General features: G+C 35.5%; 1 protein-coding gene across 1 annotated transcript in view; it reads right to left on the reverse strand.

Annotated features, from left to right (window-relative positions):
* Window positions 1-21,657, reverse strand: part of LOC150095596 (putative defense protein 3) — a 34,568-nt gene that overhangs the window by 3,920 nt on the left and 8,991 nt on the right. Inside the window, exons 2-3 of the mRNA XM_090410608.1 lie at window positions 8,551-8,760; window positions 5,401-5,540 (exon numbers count right to left, since the gene is read on the reverse strand). Of these exons, the coding sequence (XP_090266734.1) occupies window positions 5,401-5,540; window positions 8,551-8,740 (330 nt within the window). The 5' untranslated portion in view covers window positions 8,741-8,760. The remainder of the gene's footprint in view (window positions 1-5,400; window positions 5,541-8,550; window positions 8,761-21,657) is intronic.

The raw sequence follows: 21,657 nt of genomic DNA on the forward strand, positions 1-21,657 counted from the left end.
ACCAGCCTTATGACACGGTGTATTGTCTTGTTGAAAGAAAATGGTCAGTTCCATAGAAATGCCACACCGTAGGGGCATTACATTGTCCAAAATGTTCAGATACCTCTCGAAGCTCAATGTTCATGGTATCACAAACAGAAGTCCGAGGCCAAACCAACAGAAACTTCTGGCCACTCTGGTCAGAAGCATTCACTGGGCATAAGTCACACACACACCCGTCCACCTGTTCGGTAGGTGTAACGTGATTCGTCGCTCCATAACACAGCTTTTCAAGTTTCCACGTTCCACAGTATATGCTCTTGACACCACCGAAGACAACGCTGAATGTTGGTTCAGGTAATGTGGAGTTTGCATATTGCAGTCCGACCATGCTACCATGGAAACCCATGTTCTGAGCCTCGATTTTGAATATTTTTGTGCAGACTCGTGTTTCAGCCGATTCCCAGGACTCTGCATTCAACGTGTCGACCTACAAATGGTGTTTTGTTCACATTATCCTTCGTAGCATCCTATGGTCACGCTCGGCGAGTGTGATGGAGCGTCCACTGCAGGTAGCACTTCTCCTCTGCTTCCATGTCAGTATGGTATTACTGATTGACCTGGATGGCCCGATTTGTCAACAATTCGCCAAACAGATAAACATGTAACATTGCATCCTATGAGAACAGCTCTTTCAAACTCCATCAGTTTTCTTCTCGGAGCCATTTCACCCGGACACAGTTGCACTAACTGGGGAGCATCATATTCCTCCAATTTATACCGGCTAGAAATGCATGACTCATTTCAAGCAGTATATTTCACACGTTAATATACTAATTATTGTTAGGATTATGAAATAGCGGCAGTTCTACACCAGACTCCCACTCCAACTTCTAGAAATTATCGGTATCCCACAAGTGAACTACCATCTACAATTAAGGGGGAAGCGATTTTCTCACTGATTTTCAACAGTTAATTAGGGATAAAAGAGTTTTGCTTACTACCTCTGGGAGTAAAACGCCTTACTAAATTTATGTTTATTTATTTAAAAAAATATCTAACATGGTGTTCCTTGTGAACTCAACAATATTAGTAGAAGAAAAAGAAGTATAACTTTGATGTGCAATGTACAAGGAAGACATAATCTTCTTCTAAATAAATACATTTACTAATCCTTTTTTATTTCCTTACAGCAGTGTTTCTCAAAGTGTGGTACGCGGATCCCCGGGGGTAAGTGGCAATTTTCGGCTATACATCATTAACGCATGGAATAAAATTTAAGTTTGAGATCGTGAAACGTTCCTATTGTATCACTGAATAAGATACAGAGACATCTGCAGGCTGTGTAATATGTTTCTCAACAAACAGTGCAATTAGAGACAACTGGGATAAAAACGGAACTAATGAATCGCACGACCCTCCCACATAAAATGCTGCATAGTAGACAATCAAAATAATATGGTGCACCGGCAACATATGGTTTTGTTTGAGTGAACGTGTTAAAACTAAGAAATATATAGTGAATGTGTTTCAGATATTACATAAGGAATTCGGTTGAAGAGAATTAGCATTTCAATTGAACTGTCAGTTGCCTTTGTCAATTAGTAGCGCGATCTTTTGTTAATACCGAACCAATCATATGAACGTCTTCATAGCTGCTTTATCTCTACTGGCCATTGCTGTCTGCCTACCATTTCGAGTTCTGCTTTCACTAGCCATTTGTTGAAGGGCTGAGCGTTAATTTTTTTTAGCTTTCAAATTCTTTAGTGTGGATCACTGGTTAAAGACTGGATTTTTAAAATGCGCAAAAGAGAGGAACATAGTAGATACAAGTAGCTGTCAGCAACAAGAAAATGTTGATATTGTATCTGGATCAAGTGAAATTGATAAGTGTGTGTCGTCTGACATCTCTAAAGAACCAACTAGGAAGAAGATGAGAAAACTTCGTAAGTACGATAGTACTTGAAATGTGGATTTTCATGGACGGGAAATGAAGAGGAACCTATTCCATTATGTGTAATTTGCGGTGAAACTTTAAAAAATGAAAGCATAAAACCATGTAATTTAAATCGCCATTTTGAATAGAAACAATGAATGCAAGGACAAACCTGTGGAATTTTTTCAAAATAAACTAAAAAATTTAAAAGAATCTCAAAAAGTGATGTAGATCGTGTCAGGAGGTGAAAACATGAAGGCTTTAGAAGCTTCATATCGTGTGTCGCTATTAATAGCAAAAGTGGTGCAGCGGAAACAATTGGTTTAACTTTGGTCAAGCCTGCAGCAAAATTAATAGCGGAAATTATGATCGGAATAATGAAAAAAGATCTTTTGATCGGATTTACCTTTCAAATAGTACCGTTCATCGCAGAATCACTGAAATGGTTGAAAATATAAAACAAACATTGTTATCCGATATACGTAAGAGTCGTTATTATGCGTTGTAGGTAGATGAATCCACCGACATTACAAATTTTGCAAATCTTCTAGTGTTCGTTAGGCACGAAAAAAATCAAAAATTCATGACGACCTTTTATATTGCCAACCCTTGTCAGAACATACAACAGGAGAAGAAATATTCAACAGTATAAATATCTTTATGCATCAAAACAAGCTTGATTGGAAAAGTTGTGTTGGAATAAGCACGGACGGAGCGAAATCCAAGGTCGGATCTAAAAAAGGGCTTGTTTCAAGGATTCAAGCTGTTGCACCAAATGCAAAGTCGACACACTGCTGCATACACAGGGAGGCTTTCACTACACATATGATGTCTACAGACCTAAGAAAAGTTCTTGATGAAGCTGTAAAAATCATAAATTATACTAAAGGCCGTCCTCTAAACGCCAGACTTTTCTCTCAACTTTGCAAAGAAATGGGAAGCAACTATACACAACTTTTTTTCCACACCGATGTTCGTTGGCTTTCTCGTGGAAAAGTCCTTACTCGTTCATTTGAACTTCGGAATGAACTACAAGTTTTTCTTGATGAAAAGTTTGAATTGAGAAAGCATTTACATAATTGGAAATGGCTCACTCAATTAGCATACCTGGCAGATATATTTACTGTATTAAATAGTCTTAATTTATCTTTACAAGGCAAGGAAATTTCTATATTTCATATCCAAGATAAAGTGAACGCCACGTTGGCAAAAATGAAGTTATGGCAAAAGCGGGTTGGTAATGGAGAATTTGACACATTTCCATCGCTTCATGAATTACTCGCAAGTTCAAATGAACAAATTGATGATGATGTAAAAATTACTATCATGCAGCATTTAAAAAGCTTACAAATGAATCTAGAAAAGTATTTCCCTGAATTGGACATTAATATTGAGTGGATAAGATACCCTTTCAATAAAAACAAATTTATGCCAAAGGGTCTATCGTCAATAGAAGAAGAGCAACTTTTAGAACTAGCTTCTGATGGTTTCCTAAAAAATAAATACAGCGAGAATACGTTATCATCATTTTGGGTACAAATACACAATGAATTTCCTGAATTAGCAGATAAAGCTCTAAGGTTCATTTTTCTATTTCCAAGTTCATATCTGTGCGAAGTTGGATTTTCGGCCCTTGTAGATATTAAGACGAAGAAGAGGAATCGCATTATAGATGTCGAACCGCATCTGAGATTGAAATTAACAACTATAGAGCCAAATTTTGCTGAAATTTTATCTCACCATAAGCAATTTTACTCCTCTCATTGATGATAAATTATTTCAAATAAGTAAATCTTTATAGTATCTTTATAAAGTTTGTTCTATTAAAAATAAATCATATTTTTTGTTTACATGAACATATAAATTCAAATAGAATAGATGTTTAATTTTTTAATATTTTAAATTAATTTATTAATTTTAATTAATTTATTCGTTTTAATTAATTAATTAATTTTTTTTATTTAGATTATTTATTTTTTTTAAATTAATTAATTAGGGGTACTTGGTAATAATGAAAATTTAAGAAGGGGGTCCGCGGATATCTGAAGTTTGAGAAACACTGGCTTACAGGAGTAGACGAGTCCATTTAGTCATGAATTGTGAAGTCTAGTCGGTAGGTGGTCCCAGTTACTTTTAACCAATCACAGAAGAGCTGGCCTAAGACTAGCAGTTATTTTAATTGTTAACCGGGTAGGAGAATACGGTAGACAACTGTCGCCATGTCCTATTCCCAACTAACATTATATATTATAATGTGAAATAGTGCGAGTTCTACGGCCGATTTTCTTGTGTTAACGGGATGAAAAAGCAAAGTTACTGGGAGAAACTCTCTTTCTCGTGTAAGAAACCGACTTACTCGAGAAGCAGTCGAATCAGGGGCTTAGAAAAGTTCCTCTAGTCGGCGACCAGAATCGAACTTCAGACAGCATAATATTATGGATGAAACGTCATTTCCATAAATCTACTCAGACCTCATGAGTCTGAGTAGATTTGGTTCAGATAATGAAGATGTGAATCATACAATTATAGTAATGAAAACAAATTACAGTGTCATTTGTCGAATACTTTGGTCATAAGCTCTCCATATTTCTGCAAGTTATACCTGGAGGTCTAAACAGAGGAGTTGTACGTTTCCAATAGTACGATCGATGGGTTCACGATGCCAAGTTAAAAGAGCATTTGCTTCAAAGGGACAGAACAGAATAGCTGTTAAAGGAGGGAATAAAACTTGCAAAATTTTCATCATATTTTTATAAAGGGGGAATAAATACGAACAAATAGGTTTGATAGCTAACGGAAGGAGAACTGAAGAATGAATGTTGAACAATGACATTTCAGAGACGAGATAAATGAGTATCGAAATGGATGAAAAGTAGTAAAATTATTGGTCATCTGGATGTTAATAATGCAGTCTGATTGGGTGAATAACGCCACGTGTTGGGAGGGATAAAAACGTTTAAGAAATCCGTCATTACCATTCCATAAGCTTATTTGCTACACAGTTCATTCCGCTCCCCCCCCCCCCCCCTACGTCACGCTTCTACTCACGGGCCTTCAATCGTTTAGATTTGAGGGTATTTTTGACAGAGCATGACAGGTCGTTTTCATTCCGTTAGTCTGCTTGTCAGTCGTGTATGTGTGGTCAAGTTCGTTTGCTTTCTTTTTATAAAGAAAACATCTACTTTATTAGGAGGAGAAAGGTCCTGCCATCGTAGGACATTGTAAAACTGGATAAAGTTTTGTTGTTATTGCTGTTTATAGTTTTACTTGAAAAAATAAAGAAGCAATGACCGATTCTATTTGGAACTCGTTTAATATGAAAGAGCGTGCAAATAGTTTATTATAGAAACTGTTTGTATAAATTAAGGCTAACCTATCACAAAACTTATAAATACGTAGATTTTTAAAATTATATTTAATTAAGAGATCTTTCAAATGCACGAGTACGGTAGTGTAATTTCTTTTTTTGAAAAGTTGCTACTTACCTCAACGCCACCTGCACAGTCTAGTGTTTGTGAGTTAGCATTGGGCTGAAATTTTCCGACCAACTTATCTGAATCGACATCTGCGGCATGCATTAAAAATCCTTTGAATGTATCTTTTCCGGCAACACTTGAGATGGTAACTAGATTAAAGGAAGGAATATTACATTATTTATTTATCAAAAAATTATACAGTATCCAGAAGTAAATTTTGCTCATATTCGAGCTATTTTTAGATTAAAATAAATTATAGCAAAGAAAATAAAGCGTGATGAAAACAAAAAAAAAAAAAAAAGGAAGTGATACAAATGAATTAAAACTTTATGGTTTTCACTGATTTATATTGAAATTTTTACTGCTAACTGCAGTAGTTAAAAAAAAAAAAAAAACTGGCCTCAGTAAACAAATTCCAAACATGCCATGTATATTGGCCACCAAGATTGTAAGTAATTACATACAGGCAAACCGGCCAGAGTAAACAAGATATTTGCAAACAAAATACTATCAATGGGCGATAGATGGCGGTGTATGTTGATGAAGGATTGGACGAAGAGTTATGCAGAGTAGAGTGCCCTCCTGTGAAGAGTTCTTCACTGAGAATGTGCATTTAATAATAATAATAATAATAATAATAATAATAATAATAATAATAATAATAAAGAAATCTCCATTATAAAGCAAGCGCATGCACAGTTTACAATTTCTGAGGAAATCAGCAGAGGATGTAAAAATAGACAATTTTGTAGAAATTCGCCAACGTTGGATTCTTGAAAAACATCTTACCGATTAATAGTGCAAACATTTAATAATAATAATAATGGAATATGGAATAATAATGGAATGCACTGCCTGAGAGTGTGGTGAGTGCAGAGACAATGAATGCATATAAGCCGAGGTAATGAGCTGTGCATGTGAGAGCGGGACTTCCCAAGATGAGACTGTTGATTCCATGGAGGACTGCTGATAATAATAATTTTATTTTTAATCATTTTCTTTTTTGTTTAATATCTGATAGTTATAAGAATTTTTTTTCATAATACTGGTTTTTATTTATTTTTGACTGCGGTAAATGCATGATACTTATTTTTTATGCATCATTATCAGTTTTTTTTTTTTTTGTTTACTATTATTGTTTATTTTATTATTATTATTATTATTATTATTATTTTACCTACATCGATGTTTCCGATGAAGCCCTACCACGGTAACTGCTATGTTCTGGAGCAAGCAAATGCATAAACATGGTTAGCGCTAGCCTGCTCCACGGAAGGTTCTTTAATTCCAGCCTACGAGAACTTTTCCGGCCGGTTCCGCAATTAATCGACCTTCACATGAACAAATAGGGTTTTTTCTCCTAGAATCACGTTTTTTTTTTTTTTTTTTTTTTTTTTAATGTAACTCCAACCCACGAAAAATTGTACACCTATAGTACATTAGTATCATTGTTCGGCTAAGGATTTCGTTTTTCTTTATTTTTTATTAATTTTTATAAAATAATTTTTATTTTTATTATGTTAATTTTAAAATTTTCAGACTTTTATTTCAAATGTTTTAATTTTTAAATTTTTTTCAAATTTTAAATTACATCAAACTCAGAAGTTCGGGAGGGAGGTGTTTATGTTAAAGCTTGCGTAGAATAAAGAAAGCTTTCAGACCTATTTCGCTTTTAGCAATAAAAAATAATTCTTCAAGCAATTTCGAGTGTGGATTTTCGGTGAATTTATTATTAATATTACACCTAAAGATTAAGTATTATCTCGTGGCCATGGATACTTGTGACTGTTTTTAGGTGGGAGATGAATTTCATCGCTCGGTGTGAGACCACTGTCATATTTGTTGGATGTAGTGGTGAAGATGTTCCATGTTCGGTCTCTGGAGCAGGTTTTGGACTGTAAAAAACGTCAATAAATATATTTTAAAAAATTTCTTAGCCTACTCACGGTACGTTTTATAAGTTTGCAACCTTTTGTGAGTGAGCGTCACACTAAAAAAAAAAAAAAAAAAAAAAAAAAAAAATTCAATAATTCTCTCAAAAATATTAGTTAATCCTATCATTAACACTTTCATTGCCAAGCTGAAAACTGGAATTTCGTGTGGTAGCCAAATTTTTTTTATTTTTTTATTTAGTTGGCGACGTCCACGCGATAACGCGTGATCGGCCGTTTGGTGAGAACTCGCATCGCGCGATATCGCGTGATTGGCAATGAACGTGTTAACTGACATTTATATATGCATCTTTCCTAAATAGATTTTCCTGTAAATCTTGCTAAACGGACAAAAACATTTCGATCAGTTTTTTTTCACCAAAATATTCTTCTCATTTCTCTCAACATAACTACTGCTGCCACACGAAACAGGTGGATAATCAGGATGACAGAGACTGGTAAATAACGTTCTCCTGGAGCCTGTCATACTCAAACATATCCCTTTGATCTGAGCTTTTAAGGTAATTCTTCACCGAACTCAGACCTAGATTCGATTCTCATCACGATATAAGGAATGTTTATGTGGATTTATGCAAATATTATGCAAATAACAGCTTCACATCTTCAGGGACTCACAGCATTATCTGCATTCAATAGCTCCTTTGTAGAAACATTGTCATTTTTAAATGTAAACATTTGTAAATATTATTATTATTGTTATGCGACACCTCCAAAGACTAATCGATAGAGAGTATGCCAACAGCATCAACAACAACAGTGTGCGAACGATTAACCACTTCCAACTACTAACCGCGCTCAAACTTGCTTAACTTTTTCATTAGCTGTCTTCTTTTTGACCTGCTGACTTTTATTTCCAGTTCACTCAGGACTTGTAAGTTGCTAATGTTACAAGTTACTAATAAATTTGAAACAATATTGTCTATTGGGAGAGGATTAGAGATAAACTCATCCAAAGATGAATGCATATCGGCCACTTCAGTTGTTGTATCTTCTGCTAATTCAAAGTTATGACTCCATATACCGTTATTATAAATCTCGTGAGCTTAAGATCAAAGACTTAATATCGTAATTTTGCTATATTTGCGGTTGAATTAATAAAATATGTTAAAAAGCTAGATTTCTTATTCTAACTGACCTTGTATATACACAATAATGTTACCGCGTTCATAATCCATTCTATAATGCTATTTTTATGTCTTATTCTTACCTACGACTGATCCTCCTGACGGTATGCTGGAAGGTTCAAATGAAATTTCATATGGAGGCTCAATGGATTGGACAGTTTCGTTATGGCCGACTTGCAATGTTTCGCACACTTCTACTGGGGCACCAGTAGGATATGCATAACACTGAAGAATCACCGAAGCAAGGCAAATGAGGACCGACAACATCTTCATGGTTTTAAAATAAAATCAGGCTGAAAGAGAACAAAACACTAATCAGTGCAAAACAATCACTTTAAGTGTTTTGACATTATAAATATGTTTTATAAAAGAGCCAGAGTCATGCTGCTCGTGTCTTGTACGTCTGGCCGTCGGTAAAGTTCATCGAGTAGTATATTATTATGACCGTATCCCCCTTACGGTTTGCTTGTTATGTGTTTCATGAGTGATTAAAGAAGTCATAACAGGTCTTCGGGGAAAAGGATCTGTGCAAAACTAAGAAGGGACACTATTTCCTGGAGGATCGGTGACATCCGTTCCACACCGAGGACTGTCGCTACGAACATAATGTAAGAGAGATCTTTGCTCAACTTGAAATCTTTACTAAATCCATACATACGTCCTAACTATACCATCAACAGCGTCACATCACTTCTTATTTTCAGCAGCAAATACTGTTTTACGATTCAAGAGTTGTATGTTCGCTATGTTTACTGAAAAAAAAAAAAAAAAGAAGAAAGAAAAGAAAAAAGAAAAAGCATTTCAGCAGCCAATCTTCCCCTTTCAATTCTTCAGTGATAGCCGAGTTCAAGGCTTTCAGGGGGAGAGAGATTACGGCAAATAGTGTCACCATTTCATTTCATTGTCCTAAATACTAACAGGTATATACACTACTTGGAAAGAAGTCAACGAACACAATAATGTGAGGAACAAACAAACATGGCGCCCATCTTAATAAGATGTAAGAGATCCTTTCGTTGCGATGACTGCAGCAATCCTACGTGACATAATTTCCACAAGCGAACGATGGCGATCAATAGGAATTTCGGACTATTCTTCCTGAAGGCATGTAATGAGGTTCTGTACTGTTCTGAGGCGGACGTCCCTTGACCATATCCAACGCTCCGGTTCATTCCACAGATGTTCGATAGGGTAGATCGGAGCTCTGTGGAGGCGTCAAGTGTGGTGTCCACATGTTCACAAACACACAATTACAGCGGCAGCCTTATGAGAAGGTGCATGGTCTTGCTGAAAGAGACAATGGTCAGTTCTGTAGAAACGCCACAAAGTAGGAAACATTGCGTTGCCCAAAATATTCAGATACCTCTCAGAGTTCAATGTTCGTGGCACCACAAACAGAGGCCCGAGTCCAAACTAGGACAAACAGGGCCATACCATTACACAGCCACCTCAGAATTTCATGGAGTTACGCACTCTGGTAAGAGACATTCACCGGGCATCAGCCACACCCATCCATCTGCTCAGTAGAGGGTGTAGCATGATTTCGCTGCATAACACAGCTTTCCAAGCTTCCACGTCCCACAGTACATCCTCGTTCCACCACTGAAGACAATGCTCCATGTTGGTTCGGATAATGTGGAGTTTGCTTATTGCAGTCCTACCATGTTGTGATCCTCAAATTTTGTGCAGATTCACGTTCCAGTTGATGCCTGGAACTCAGCATTCAACCTGTCGGTTTTACATATTATCTTTCATAGCATCTTACGGTGATGTTTCGATGAGTATAGTGGAGTGGATAGTTCTCTCCTTGTGCGTCCATCTCAGTAAGATATCACTAACTGTTAACCTAGGATGGCCAAATCTGTCAACATTTTACCAAATAAATACGCATTTAACGTGACATTCTATCACAACATCTCTTTCAAACTCTATCAGTTTCCTTCCCACTGCCATTTCACCCTGACAAAGTTGTACTGATTTGGGAGCATCATATGCCTGTAATTTACACCGGCGACAAACACCTGAGTCGTTACATGGCACAATGCACCTTGTCCATGGGCATGTTCCTTGACTTCTTTGCAGGCAGTGTATATTAATGTATAAATTAGTGGAAGTTTTACTTTCCCCCCCCCGTAATTGCGGGATTAAAAACCCTACTGGCCTTGCCAAACAGCGACTAACTGGAGAAATGGATGAAAAGAAGAAAATGAAAAAAAAAAGAACAATGTCGTCCTGAATTTAAAATATAATCAGATTATATTTTCTTATATTTCATTCTTAACTCCTCCTCCTTACAAACAACTACTCAGAAATTAACATTCTTCAGAAAGATGATGTCACTAAAAACGCAGGAAGATACTACCTAGATATTCAGGTACTGCATGGTTTCATGAGGACAGGTCAACGAGAAAGTTGTAATTTCCTGCTTAAGAATGAGTTCACTAACCCTAATTCTTCGCCATCGCTGACTGACCGTAAAGTGATCTTCCTGCATGTATCAAGAAATGGGACATGCAAATATTCACCAGACCAAACTTTTCTCTCCAGTTTCATAACAAACAAGGATTATTGGATTAAGGGACTGTGCGTTTGGATGAGCATGTTGCAGCCTACGAAAGGGAAAGGATTAAGTCGCTTCAGACTGACAGCTGCTGCATTATTAATAATTGAAATAATTATAACCGCGCTTCAACAGTTCCAAACTTTTGATCTTTTTTCAACGTTATATCTTTTTTAAACAGGAAATAAGTATCCCAAAGTTTTGTTTCGTTTTTTTTTCCAGATGAGAAGAACAAGATTTAATTGTGTCAAAAGTCCTGACATTAAAAAATGGCTTTTTCTAATGTAGATGGTATAGAGGTCAGAAAAAGAAAAAAAATTCTCTTCCGTATGTAGCCAAAAATGCTATCAAATGGGCACAGATTAATACTGCGTGGCGCGACTACCTCAATATGTCACTCACATCACAAAATCACCGATTGTAAACCGACATTCATCTTAAAATATATACGTTAAATACAAGGCAATATAGTAGTTAAGTATAATTTCTGGGAAATTCCCATGCTACTCCTCTAAAACACTATTAATATAATTAACGGCTATTTTAGCCTGTTTTTGTTTAGGAGTGTCCCTTATATTTAATACTTGGCTGACATAACTCAAAAGGGGTATATATATATTTTAGGGCATTATGGGCGAGTATAGAAGGCAATTATGGCAGAATAAAAAAAGTGGAAAAATTATGTATATACCTTGTTTTTGGTTTAAAGATGCCTTCTAAATCCAAGCACTTGTTGAAAGGTTGTGTGTAAACGGGGGGGGGGAGAGGGAAAGAACATGGGGATGTACTTGAGACACGGGAAATAAGTTTGGGAACCCGGGTTACTATTAATAATATATATATATATATATTATTCTGTTGTGGGGAGAGGGGGGGAGGAAAAGAAGGGGAAGGGTATCCTTATGTGGAAACTGGGTTTACGGGGTGTGGACCATTTCGGTCATCGTCGGAACTTTGTGGGAATGATTGTAGGGCTATGTCAAGACTGCAAGATGTTTCTGCCAAATTTGGGCATTTGTTGTCGCTAAATGGCCGGAGGCGTGGCTTAATTTGTAAGTTTTGGAACGTCCAACATTCGGAAATTAGGTAGGGGCGGTGGACGTTGATAGAATTACCATCGCATTTTATGGCAATAGTTTCGGATATTCTAAGCATCGTTTCGTTTTCTTGTTTGTCAATGATTATGGCTTTGTCAATTTGGGGGATGTGTTTTAGTTCAAGGGCGTGAGCTGCAATTTCTGTCTTCCCTGTATTCTGTGGTTTGTTTTTCTTTTTGACGGTGCGATGTTTTTTCGTGTTCAGATATTCTGGAATGGGAATATTGCAATCCCTGAAGTGCTCTTGTAGTCTAGTCCATAACGACCTAATTGTAGAGCCCGTGTAGGTGACGTCACAGTCTTTTTGACAAGGAAATTTGTAGACTACGTTGTGGTGTTCGAATAATTCTTTGTGAGTGAGAGATTTAGTAGGTTTTAGGAGAGTTGCTATTTATGGTTTGTGGTGAATACTAGCTTATAGTCCGTGTTTTTGAAAATGTATTTGTAAGCCTTGTATGTGTTTTGGATGTATGGCAATTTGATGACCATACGTGTCGGGAAGTCTGCTTTTGTTGCATTATTGTTAAGACGGGATTTTGCCGTATAGTTCGCGTTAATTTATTAGATGCGTGGGGTAGTTGCGATTTTTGAAAACCTGTGTTAAATACTTGAGTTCAGTGTTAAGAAAATTGCTGTTGGTGGAGAATTTGTACGCATTGATAAATTGTGATAGGATGACTGATTTTTTAACGGAATATGGGTGGTATGAATTGAAATGGAGGTAGTTTCCGATATGTGTGGGTTTGTTATTTTGCAATTCTGTTATGGCTTCTGATTAATGTAAGATTTAAGAAATTGATGGATTTGTTCTGTTCTGTTTCCATGGTGAATTGTAGTCTGTTGCTAAAATCGTTGAGGGATGTTTGTAAGGCGGAGATGTGTGAGGGTTTGCCAATGCATAGAATATCGTCTACTTATCTGCCATAGAAGGTGATGCCGGGGGGGGGGGGGAAGGGTGGAGTAGAAGTGATTCAATGTGTGCCAGGAATAACTCCGCTAATTGTCCACTGATGTTTTGGCCCATTGGGAGACCGAAAATTTGAACATATAAGGAGTTGTTGAATTTAAAGAAGTTGGAGGATATTGTGAGTTTAATCAAACTAATGATGTCATTTGGTGTTAATTTTGTACGTGTGTGTAGGGTGTGGTCCTCGGAGAGTAGTGTGTGTGTTAAATTGTGAATGAAACTATGTTGTGTAATTTATTTTTTTTTCATTCACATTTAACATTGCTTATTATGTATTAATCATGATTTGTATAAAAATTATTTATTATTCCTTAATTTAGGATTACTATTTAAATATTTATTCTAAATTTAACCTACTATTAATTTATTAAGCAATAATATGTGCAGAATTTATAATAACTAAAATATATATATGATGTAACGAAAAGTATTATTATAATTAATTCTATACGTAATGAAAAAGCTGATTAAATAGCTCAAATATTCTGTTTATTCTTATTTGTGAAAATTTAACGTTATGTAATCACTTATGTAGTAGTAGAGCGTTGTATTACATTAGCGAAATGTTTGCGTTCATTGGTTGTCATGGAGACGCATGAAATAAACAAGCACGAGTCGAAGAGTGCGTGACTTTGGAACCAAAAGGAGAAAGAGAGGCAATAAGAATTTGGAATGAGAGAAAAGGAGAGAGTTTTGCGGAGCCTGAAGGAAGGTAGGATAGAAACAAAGAAGTGAAAGAAAATTATAAATTCTTTAGGGCAGAAATTCATGAGAATAGTGTTTAGAAGTGAGCAAAAACGTAGTGAATCATATACTCAGCTGCAAGTGAAATCAGCTGTTGTTATAGAGGAAAATTGGTGTCGTAATCGGATAAATAAAGAACTGGACATTCAATGGGAAATTCTGATTAGTTCCAGTTAGTCTAGGATTACGTCTTAATTCTATGTTGCCCTGAGAAGAATTATAATGAATTTAACTAGTTGGAGAAAAGTAAACAAGGAAAGATATCAGTACCTTATTGCTGTTTTTTTAGAGTAGTGAAGCGCGATTAACAGTAGTTCAGTTAAAGCGTTGGAGAATTTTAATTAATGTGTTCCGCTAGCTTAAATAAGTTAATTCATAAGTGTGCTCACAATAAATTGATGTATTGAAGATTGTATCTGGTAAGAGTAGTCATACATGTTTGTTTATTCTAACATTAACTATAACGTACCTTCGAAGTTCAAGGTCCGAAATAAGATTGCTTGGAATATTGTCTGCCTTGATTAGTGCCTGTTGTGAATTTAAACATTAAGTACAACTGATAGATATGTGCAGACTGATCAAATGAGAAGTTTTGTTTTATTAACTTGAGTTAAGAAAGCTTGTAATTTTGAAGCTGTGAATTGTATGTTAAAGTTTAGAACATTGAATTAGAAGAATGAGTGACTTAGCAAGATGTATTAAGTTATTTGTATTGTTCCATTTAAAAGTAGAATTCTTGTATTTGTTATATATCATATATTAAATGTTTTATTTTGTTAATCTAAATATTGTGTTTGCCTGAATCCCCTTTTATTGCACCGTTCATAAAAAATTCGAATCTTGCGGGCGCCCCAAGTAGAATAGTAAATAATTCGGCTTAAATGAGAAGACTGCTAACTTATTAAGAATTGATCCTACTGTTTTATATAGACTAATCTAAAAATAGGGTGGCGCAGTATAATTATAAATTTCCCTACTTTTGGATCGGTGATCAATTTGCAATTAGTTGTTTTATTAATAAGAGTGACTTGAAACAAGATGGCAGATTAGAACACAACATGAAAATAGAACGTCACGACATGTGTACGATGTCTAAAGTTTTCTCAAGGCAATATATATGTCTAACAATCAGTATATGAATTGATGGCTTGTACTCGTTTTTAAATTGATTTTTATGTGAATTCCATTTATGAAAGCTTTTAAACCAAACGGTACGTCAATATCGTTGAGGTAAGAAACAGATAATCTAGAAACCCCGCTCTACAGATCAAATAGAACCTTTCCAAGGCACTACAAGCCTCCAATAAATAAGATGGTGATCTCACGTGAAAATCGACTATGTGAAGAATCACAAATATCTACAATGAGCAATGAGGTTCAAATCCATAGTCTGTTAGTTGGAGAGAGGAAACTATATTCGGTCATCTACGTCGACAATAAACATATTAATAGATAATATTAGAAATAGTTAAAATAATAAAGAGACTGCCTCTGCTAGTAGATTGAAAGGAATGCAGGAAATTCTGCATATATAAGTGATATTTTCATATCTTGAGGATTTTCGTCTGCTGGCTGATGAGATCCCAAAATCGAAACGATTATTGCGGTAGGTAAAACTCTGAATAAGTTGTAGATAAATAACAATTGTTTAAAAATAAGTAAAGTATATTGCTCCATGAGACAAAACATGGAATTTAGCATGTCACATGAAGCATTCAAATAAGCGAGACGGTGATCTCACACCAGGCGGTGAAAACCCAGCTAAAGAAAATCGCAAACATCTATGCCCATGATGAGATCCGAACCCGCAGCCTGTTGGTTAGAGAAAGGGTATATTAACCACTCGGTCAACTAGACCGGCATTGCATTTTTTTACTCGTTTTTGTAGCGTGATAAATCGGGCGGAGATCAGAAATATCTACAAATATCTCAAGAAATAGAGCAAAATTCACAGATGTCTTCGATGTCATATTTCTAGTGAAAGGATTACTACGAGGATCACTCGTAGTATACCGAAATCTGAAGGGACAGATAGTTTTGCTGACTGTCCATGTTTCTCGACCAGCAGTACTAGTAAGGAAGGAAGCAAACCAAATAGCTCAGTTAATGTCGATAAAGATTATTCAAAGAGCATTTACAGTTTAAAAGGAGCACGGTTCTCATTTTCCTCATTTTGAACTCTACAAATTATCAAAAAATAAAATAAAATAAAATAACGGTCCCTTTCGAGAAATGATGTTCAGCTAGTAGAGGAAGGTTATATTGGACTCAACCTAACAGATTGTAATTCAGTTGTAATGTTAGGTTTATGGTAGAACTGGACCGCTTGATCCAATACATACTAACCATCAGGGTTAGTATGTAGAGCCCATACAGATACGACAATTCCTGTGTTTAGTTTAATTTACTTTTTTGTAATGTCAGTGAATTGCTTCCTTTCTGACCACTAGGGGAAAAGAGCATAACGCAGACGACACATAAGTTCGATAAGAAATCGCACACTATAATTCAAACTTTCAGAGATTGTCTTAATGTAAACATTAGTTTGCCTGATCGTATGGATTTTTATCTTTTTCGTTGCACAGAATAATATATTTTACAGCATGAATTATAATCTAAATTACTATTGCATAAATATACAAAACACTATGCTGTGAACCGAACACTCTTTGGAGAGGGCGCAGAGTGAACACCTGTTGCTGAATGTGCTCCTGTCCCATACTTAAATGTAAGTAATCGTCTTAATATAATCACCTCCAAAATGTGCTCAAATGAATCGTCTCAGTAATCTGAAAAAGTAGACGCATTAAACATTGAAATCGATCCAGTGGTTCCTGTAAAGCTCGTTCTTCAAAAATTCAAGCTGCAGCAGAAGAACAAAGACCATAGTGACTGACGCCATATAATCCCTCGATCCACGTGCTGCGTCGACCGCCATTTTCACCTAGACGATACCTATTAATTCTCCTTCAGGGTCAAGTGATGTCTGTCGCCAACTGCAAAGGTAAGATAGACAAAAACGAAGCACTTCAATGTTCTTTTATATGTCGCGAATATTATCATCCTGCATGTATAGGTGTAACAGAATCTAACTTTCGAAAAATGTCTAAGGACAAGAAATTAAAATGGAAATGCCAGGGTTGTATTAATACTTCTCCCAAAAACGAGCTTAAAACTACAAGTAAACTAAATAGAAGCAGCGACGGTTTAGATTTAACTAAGGCAGTAAACAAAGACGATGGAGAAGCTGATGTGAGGGTATTCCTAAGAAACTTCAGGGAACAGATCTTAGAAGACCTAAATGCCATCAAAGCAGAAATTAAAGACGATAACTCCGCGATAAGAAGGGGATTGGAAATATTATTTAAAGCAGTGTCTCAAACCGGCGGCCCGCATCTTGCCCCCCAAAGCAATTTTACACGGCCCTCGAATACGTTTCAATTATGTATTTGTTGTAAATACGGTGCTTATAGTTTTAGAGACATAGGGATATGGACTGAGCTTATGCGCACATAAACTCAGGCCATATCTACAATTTATAATAAGTAAATTTAGTTCGCCAGCCGACAGTTGGTGGCGCTTCAGTAATCTGGTGTTTCCGATGCACAGCTACGCGTTTCATATTGCAATATAGATAGAGACAAACTAACGTATTCTGGTTATAAAACCTGTTTATTTGTGCTTCTTGTTAGATCTACATTACATCAATACCTATCGTTTAGAATTGTGCATAACTTTTGAGTGTTGCTTTCATACGAAAATTCATCTTGTTGAATTAAAGTTGTAAATATAATTATAATAGTGATTTTAATTAAGAGATTAAACTGCATAATAATTACCCTCCTTCCACTCATTTCTTCTATTTGCTTATGCATACTATCTCCACCATCTATTCCATCACCTGGTCTATAGCAGCACCCAACTGTATATTTAGTTCTGCTAGTTTCAGTCTCACATAGCCTCAAATGTGCTCTTTTCTCTATCCTGCAGTTCCACTTCAATTCTTCTTGGCTGTAGCTCATCAGCTATCATCAATAACACTCCTCCCCCATTTTATTCTCCCTGTTCTTTCTTGTATGAATGATAAATGTAAAGATTGGAGGTTAGTTAATAAAATAACAGGAAACACAAAGCAGAAAACTCGCAAATTCCTAGAGGGCAATGACGTCACCGATGTACTAAACAAAATGAATAGCCTCTTTACAAACTATGGTAGTTATGATTACGACCCTGCAGAAAGGACAAAGTACGTCAGTCACCTTCCTTGGATGTATCTACACATCCAAGGTAAACGAAGTATGAAGTAAAGAGTGTAGTAATCGGATTAAAAAAAGGAGGAAAAATGGGATGTGACAATATAAACGTCAAAAAACTAAACATTATTTGAACACGGTTTATAGAACAATTAAAGACTGCTTCAGTTGTACCGCTATTTAAAGGAGGTAAGAAATGAAATAAAAAATTACAGACCAATATCTATACTGTCCACAATCTCAAAGGTTATTGAAACCCTAATTAAAAAAAAAAAAACGCTTAAACAGCTATCTAAATACCATATCCTTTTACGCAACTAATCAATATGGGTTTAGATCTGGATACAATACCGAAAAAGCGCTATTGGAGTTTCATAAAACGGTCTGTAGTGGAATAAATAAAGGAATGCCCACAGCAGCCATTTCTCTCGATATATCTAAGGCGTTCGACTGTGTTCATCATTACTTATTGCTATTGAAAATGTCCAAATAGGCATTAGAGAAATTACTAATGACTGGTTCAGATCCTATCTGAATAATAGAAAATAATATACCAGCTACGGTATATTTAAAAGCGCAACAATCATAATAAAATACGGAGTCCCTCAAGGGTCGGTACTAGGACCCATCCTATTCTTAATATATGTTAATGATCTATGTAAATACAAACGTTTGGGCAAAATAATATCCTTCGCTGACGACACGGCATTAGTATACACCGAAACGACCCTCGAGGATCTAGAAAATCGGATTAATCGTGATATGTTAAAACTAAATAAATGGTTTAGAAATAATGGACTTAAAATTAATATCGATGAAACGAGATATATGTACTTCACATTAACAGATAACTAGACCACAATATAACCATAAAATGGCATGAAAGGAAGTGTAGTGACATTCTAAATTGTGACTGTAGCTTAAAAAAAAAAAAAAAATTAAACTCAGTCAAGTATTTGGGCCTCCATATCGATATCAATATGAAATGGAACTCCCACACCACTTTCTTAACAAAAGTTCAGGTTCATAATTAACAGAATATATTATGTTAAAAAATTTGTAAATTCAGCATTCTTAAGATGCTTATACTATTCCTGAGTAAATTCTTCACTGCAATATGGCATCACCTGTTGGGGTGGAGATTAATGCGAATACAAAACAGAATAATTAGAGCCATAACCACTACCGACTTCGCGCATTCAACCAACGATCTATATGTCGTTCATAAAATTCTATCACTACAGAAACTATATCTCTATGGTTGTCTGTTATATGTAAAAAGAAACGCTGAAAATATTTTGGTATATAATGTAGCCTATGGATTACGCTGTGGTCGGAACATGCTGGTAAGGCAAAAAAAAAATAAATTTTTCATAAATCCTTCGAATACCTAGCGACAAGCAGCTATAATAAACTCCCAAATGAAATCAAATCTATAACCTCGAAATATGCATTTTCAGATTGAGAGACTACCTCATGGGACTAAACAATATTGACAATTACTTTAAACGTATAGTATAAGAGATCATTATTACTCACATATCTAGGTACCCATATACTAACTACTTCATTCGCTTAGGAGACTAATATGTTAACATGTACACCAAATCAAACCGTGTAAGGTGAGCCCTCATAGATGCGGTCACTGAACTCGCAGTGACTGTTTCGAGCTAATTATTTCTCTAGTACAGTTCGCCCACCGTTTATAGATCTCTCCTTGGCATTTTGCCAAGAATAGTCGATTCATGTTGAAGGGGAGAAAGAAATGAAGGATGTACGAATTGGTCGCCAACATGCGAAATCACGTGCTTTCTTGTCTGTCGCTGTACTAGTACTAGTTTGATTTTTGTTGTCGCTTTTTTTTTTTGCATTATTTTTTTATTATTAATTTGTATGATGGATCCAGTACGGTCAACAAGTTCTCTTGTTAAACGTTTCAGTAGCTCTTGCAAAAGAATATTGAATAATGTGCTGACATTCTGCGAAAAAGAATCGTCTCCTTGTTCCCCTTTCTGAAGTCATAAAACGTGCAAGTGCAATTGCGGGCGTATCGGGGTCGATTGTTAAAAGAATTCGTAGAGAATCAAAAATTTAAATCTCCTAAAATAAAAAGCGCCAGAGTAAAGAAAACCATCGAAACCGTAGCTTTGAATGATTTTGATGTAGACGTTATAGGAGGACTATTCACAAATTTTACGTGGTCGAGAAAAGCGTGCCAACTGTTCCGAAATTGATTCCTGTGCTTAAAGAAAAAATTAATTTTCCTTGGAAAAGAGAAACTTTAAAGAAAATACTTCATGAAATCGGATTTTGTTTTAAAAAGTCCCAGAATAAAAGGAAACTTATCATGGAGCGAAGTGACATTGTTTTATCTAGAACGCAGTATTTGAGAGCAATAAGACGTTTCAGGGAGGAGAAAAGACCGATTGTGTATCTTGATGAAACTTGGATTGATAGTAATTTAACTTATCGAAAATGTTGGCAGTCTAAAGAAGAATGTGGAGTGCTACAAACCAGAAATGCCTCGCGACGCATAATAATTTTGTGTGTGGGTGGAGAAATGTTTTTTTTTACCGAATTCAAACTTACCATGCAAAGCCAATTACCATAGGCAAATGAATTCTACGATCTTCGAAAAGTGGGCAGAAGAAAAACTGATAACAAGCCTTCCTAAAAATGCTGTTGTTATAATTGATAACGCTTCATATCACTCTATTCGATTAAACAAAGTTCCAAATTGGTCTAATAAGAAGCAAGTTCTTATGGGTTGGATCTCTGCAAATAACATTTCTCATTCCTCAGATATGCGAAAAATTGAATTGCTTAATTTGGTCAAAAGAAATTCGCCCACAACTAAACTATTTAAATTCGACACGATGCTCAAAGAGCATGAATTTCTAGCTTTGAGGCTACCACCATATAATTGCGATATTAATGCTATTGAGTATGTTTGGGCAGAAGTGAAAAGTTTCATTCGCCATCGCAACGTAACTGGAGATATTGACATGTCGAAACTTTTTAAGCTTTCAGAACAGGCGATTGAAAGTATTACAGTTCAAAAGTGGGGAAAATATTGCTTTCATGTCACCTCATTGGAAAATATGTACTGGGACAGAGACAGAATTATCGAAGAATTATGCGAACCTTTTGTGATCATTTAAGTGAAAGTGATGGCGATTCGAACACCGATTCAGATGACTATGAAAATTAAAAGGATTTGATAATGGTATTTTTTTCCAACATTTTTTTTTTCATGGGTTTGTTAAAAGAGTCACAAAGTCATAAATAATTAATCGATTTAGGACATTAATGTCTCAGTTCTCTCAACTATAAGTTTAGAATATCTAAGTTCACTTGAAAAAAATTCTGTTTTTCATTATAATTATTTTTATTTTATAGAAAACTTTCTTAAAAATAAACTTAGTTAAATTTTTGTTTTATGCTATACTTTTTTAATTTTGTTAACACTCTGCGTACATTTTTCCAACTATTATACAAGCAAAATAATTACATTTTAAAAACTACAATGTTCGTAAAAGAAAAGCTAAATTTTCCGACCTGTAATAATA

This window comes from Typopeltis vanoorti, chromosome 20 (genome assembly GCF_054136105.1).
Source record: "Typopeltis vanoorti isolate ZY-2024b chromosome 20, IOZ_Tvanoo_1.0, whole genome shotgun sequence".
NCBI lineage: Eukaryota > Metazoa > Arthropoda > Arachnida > Uropygi > Thelyphonidae > Typopeltis > Typopeltis vanoorti.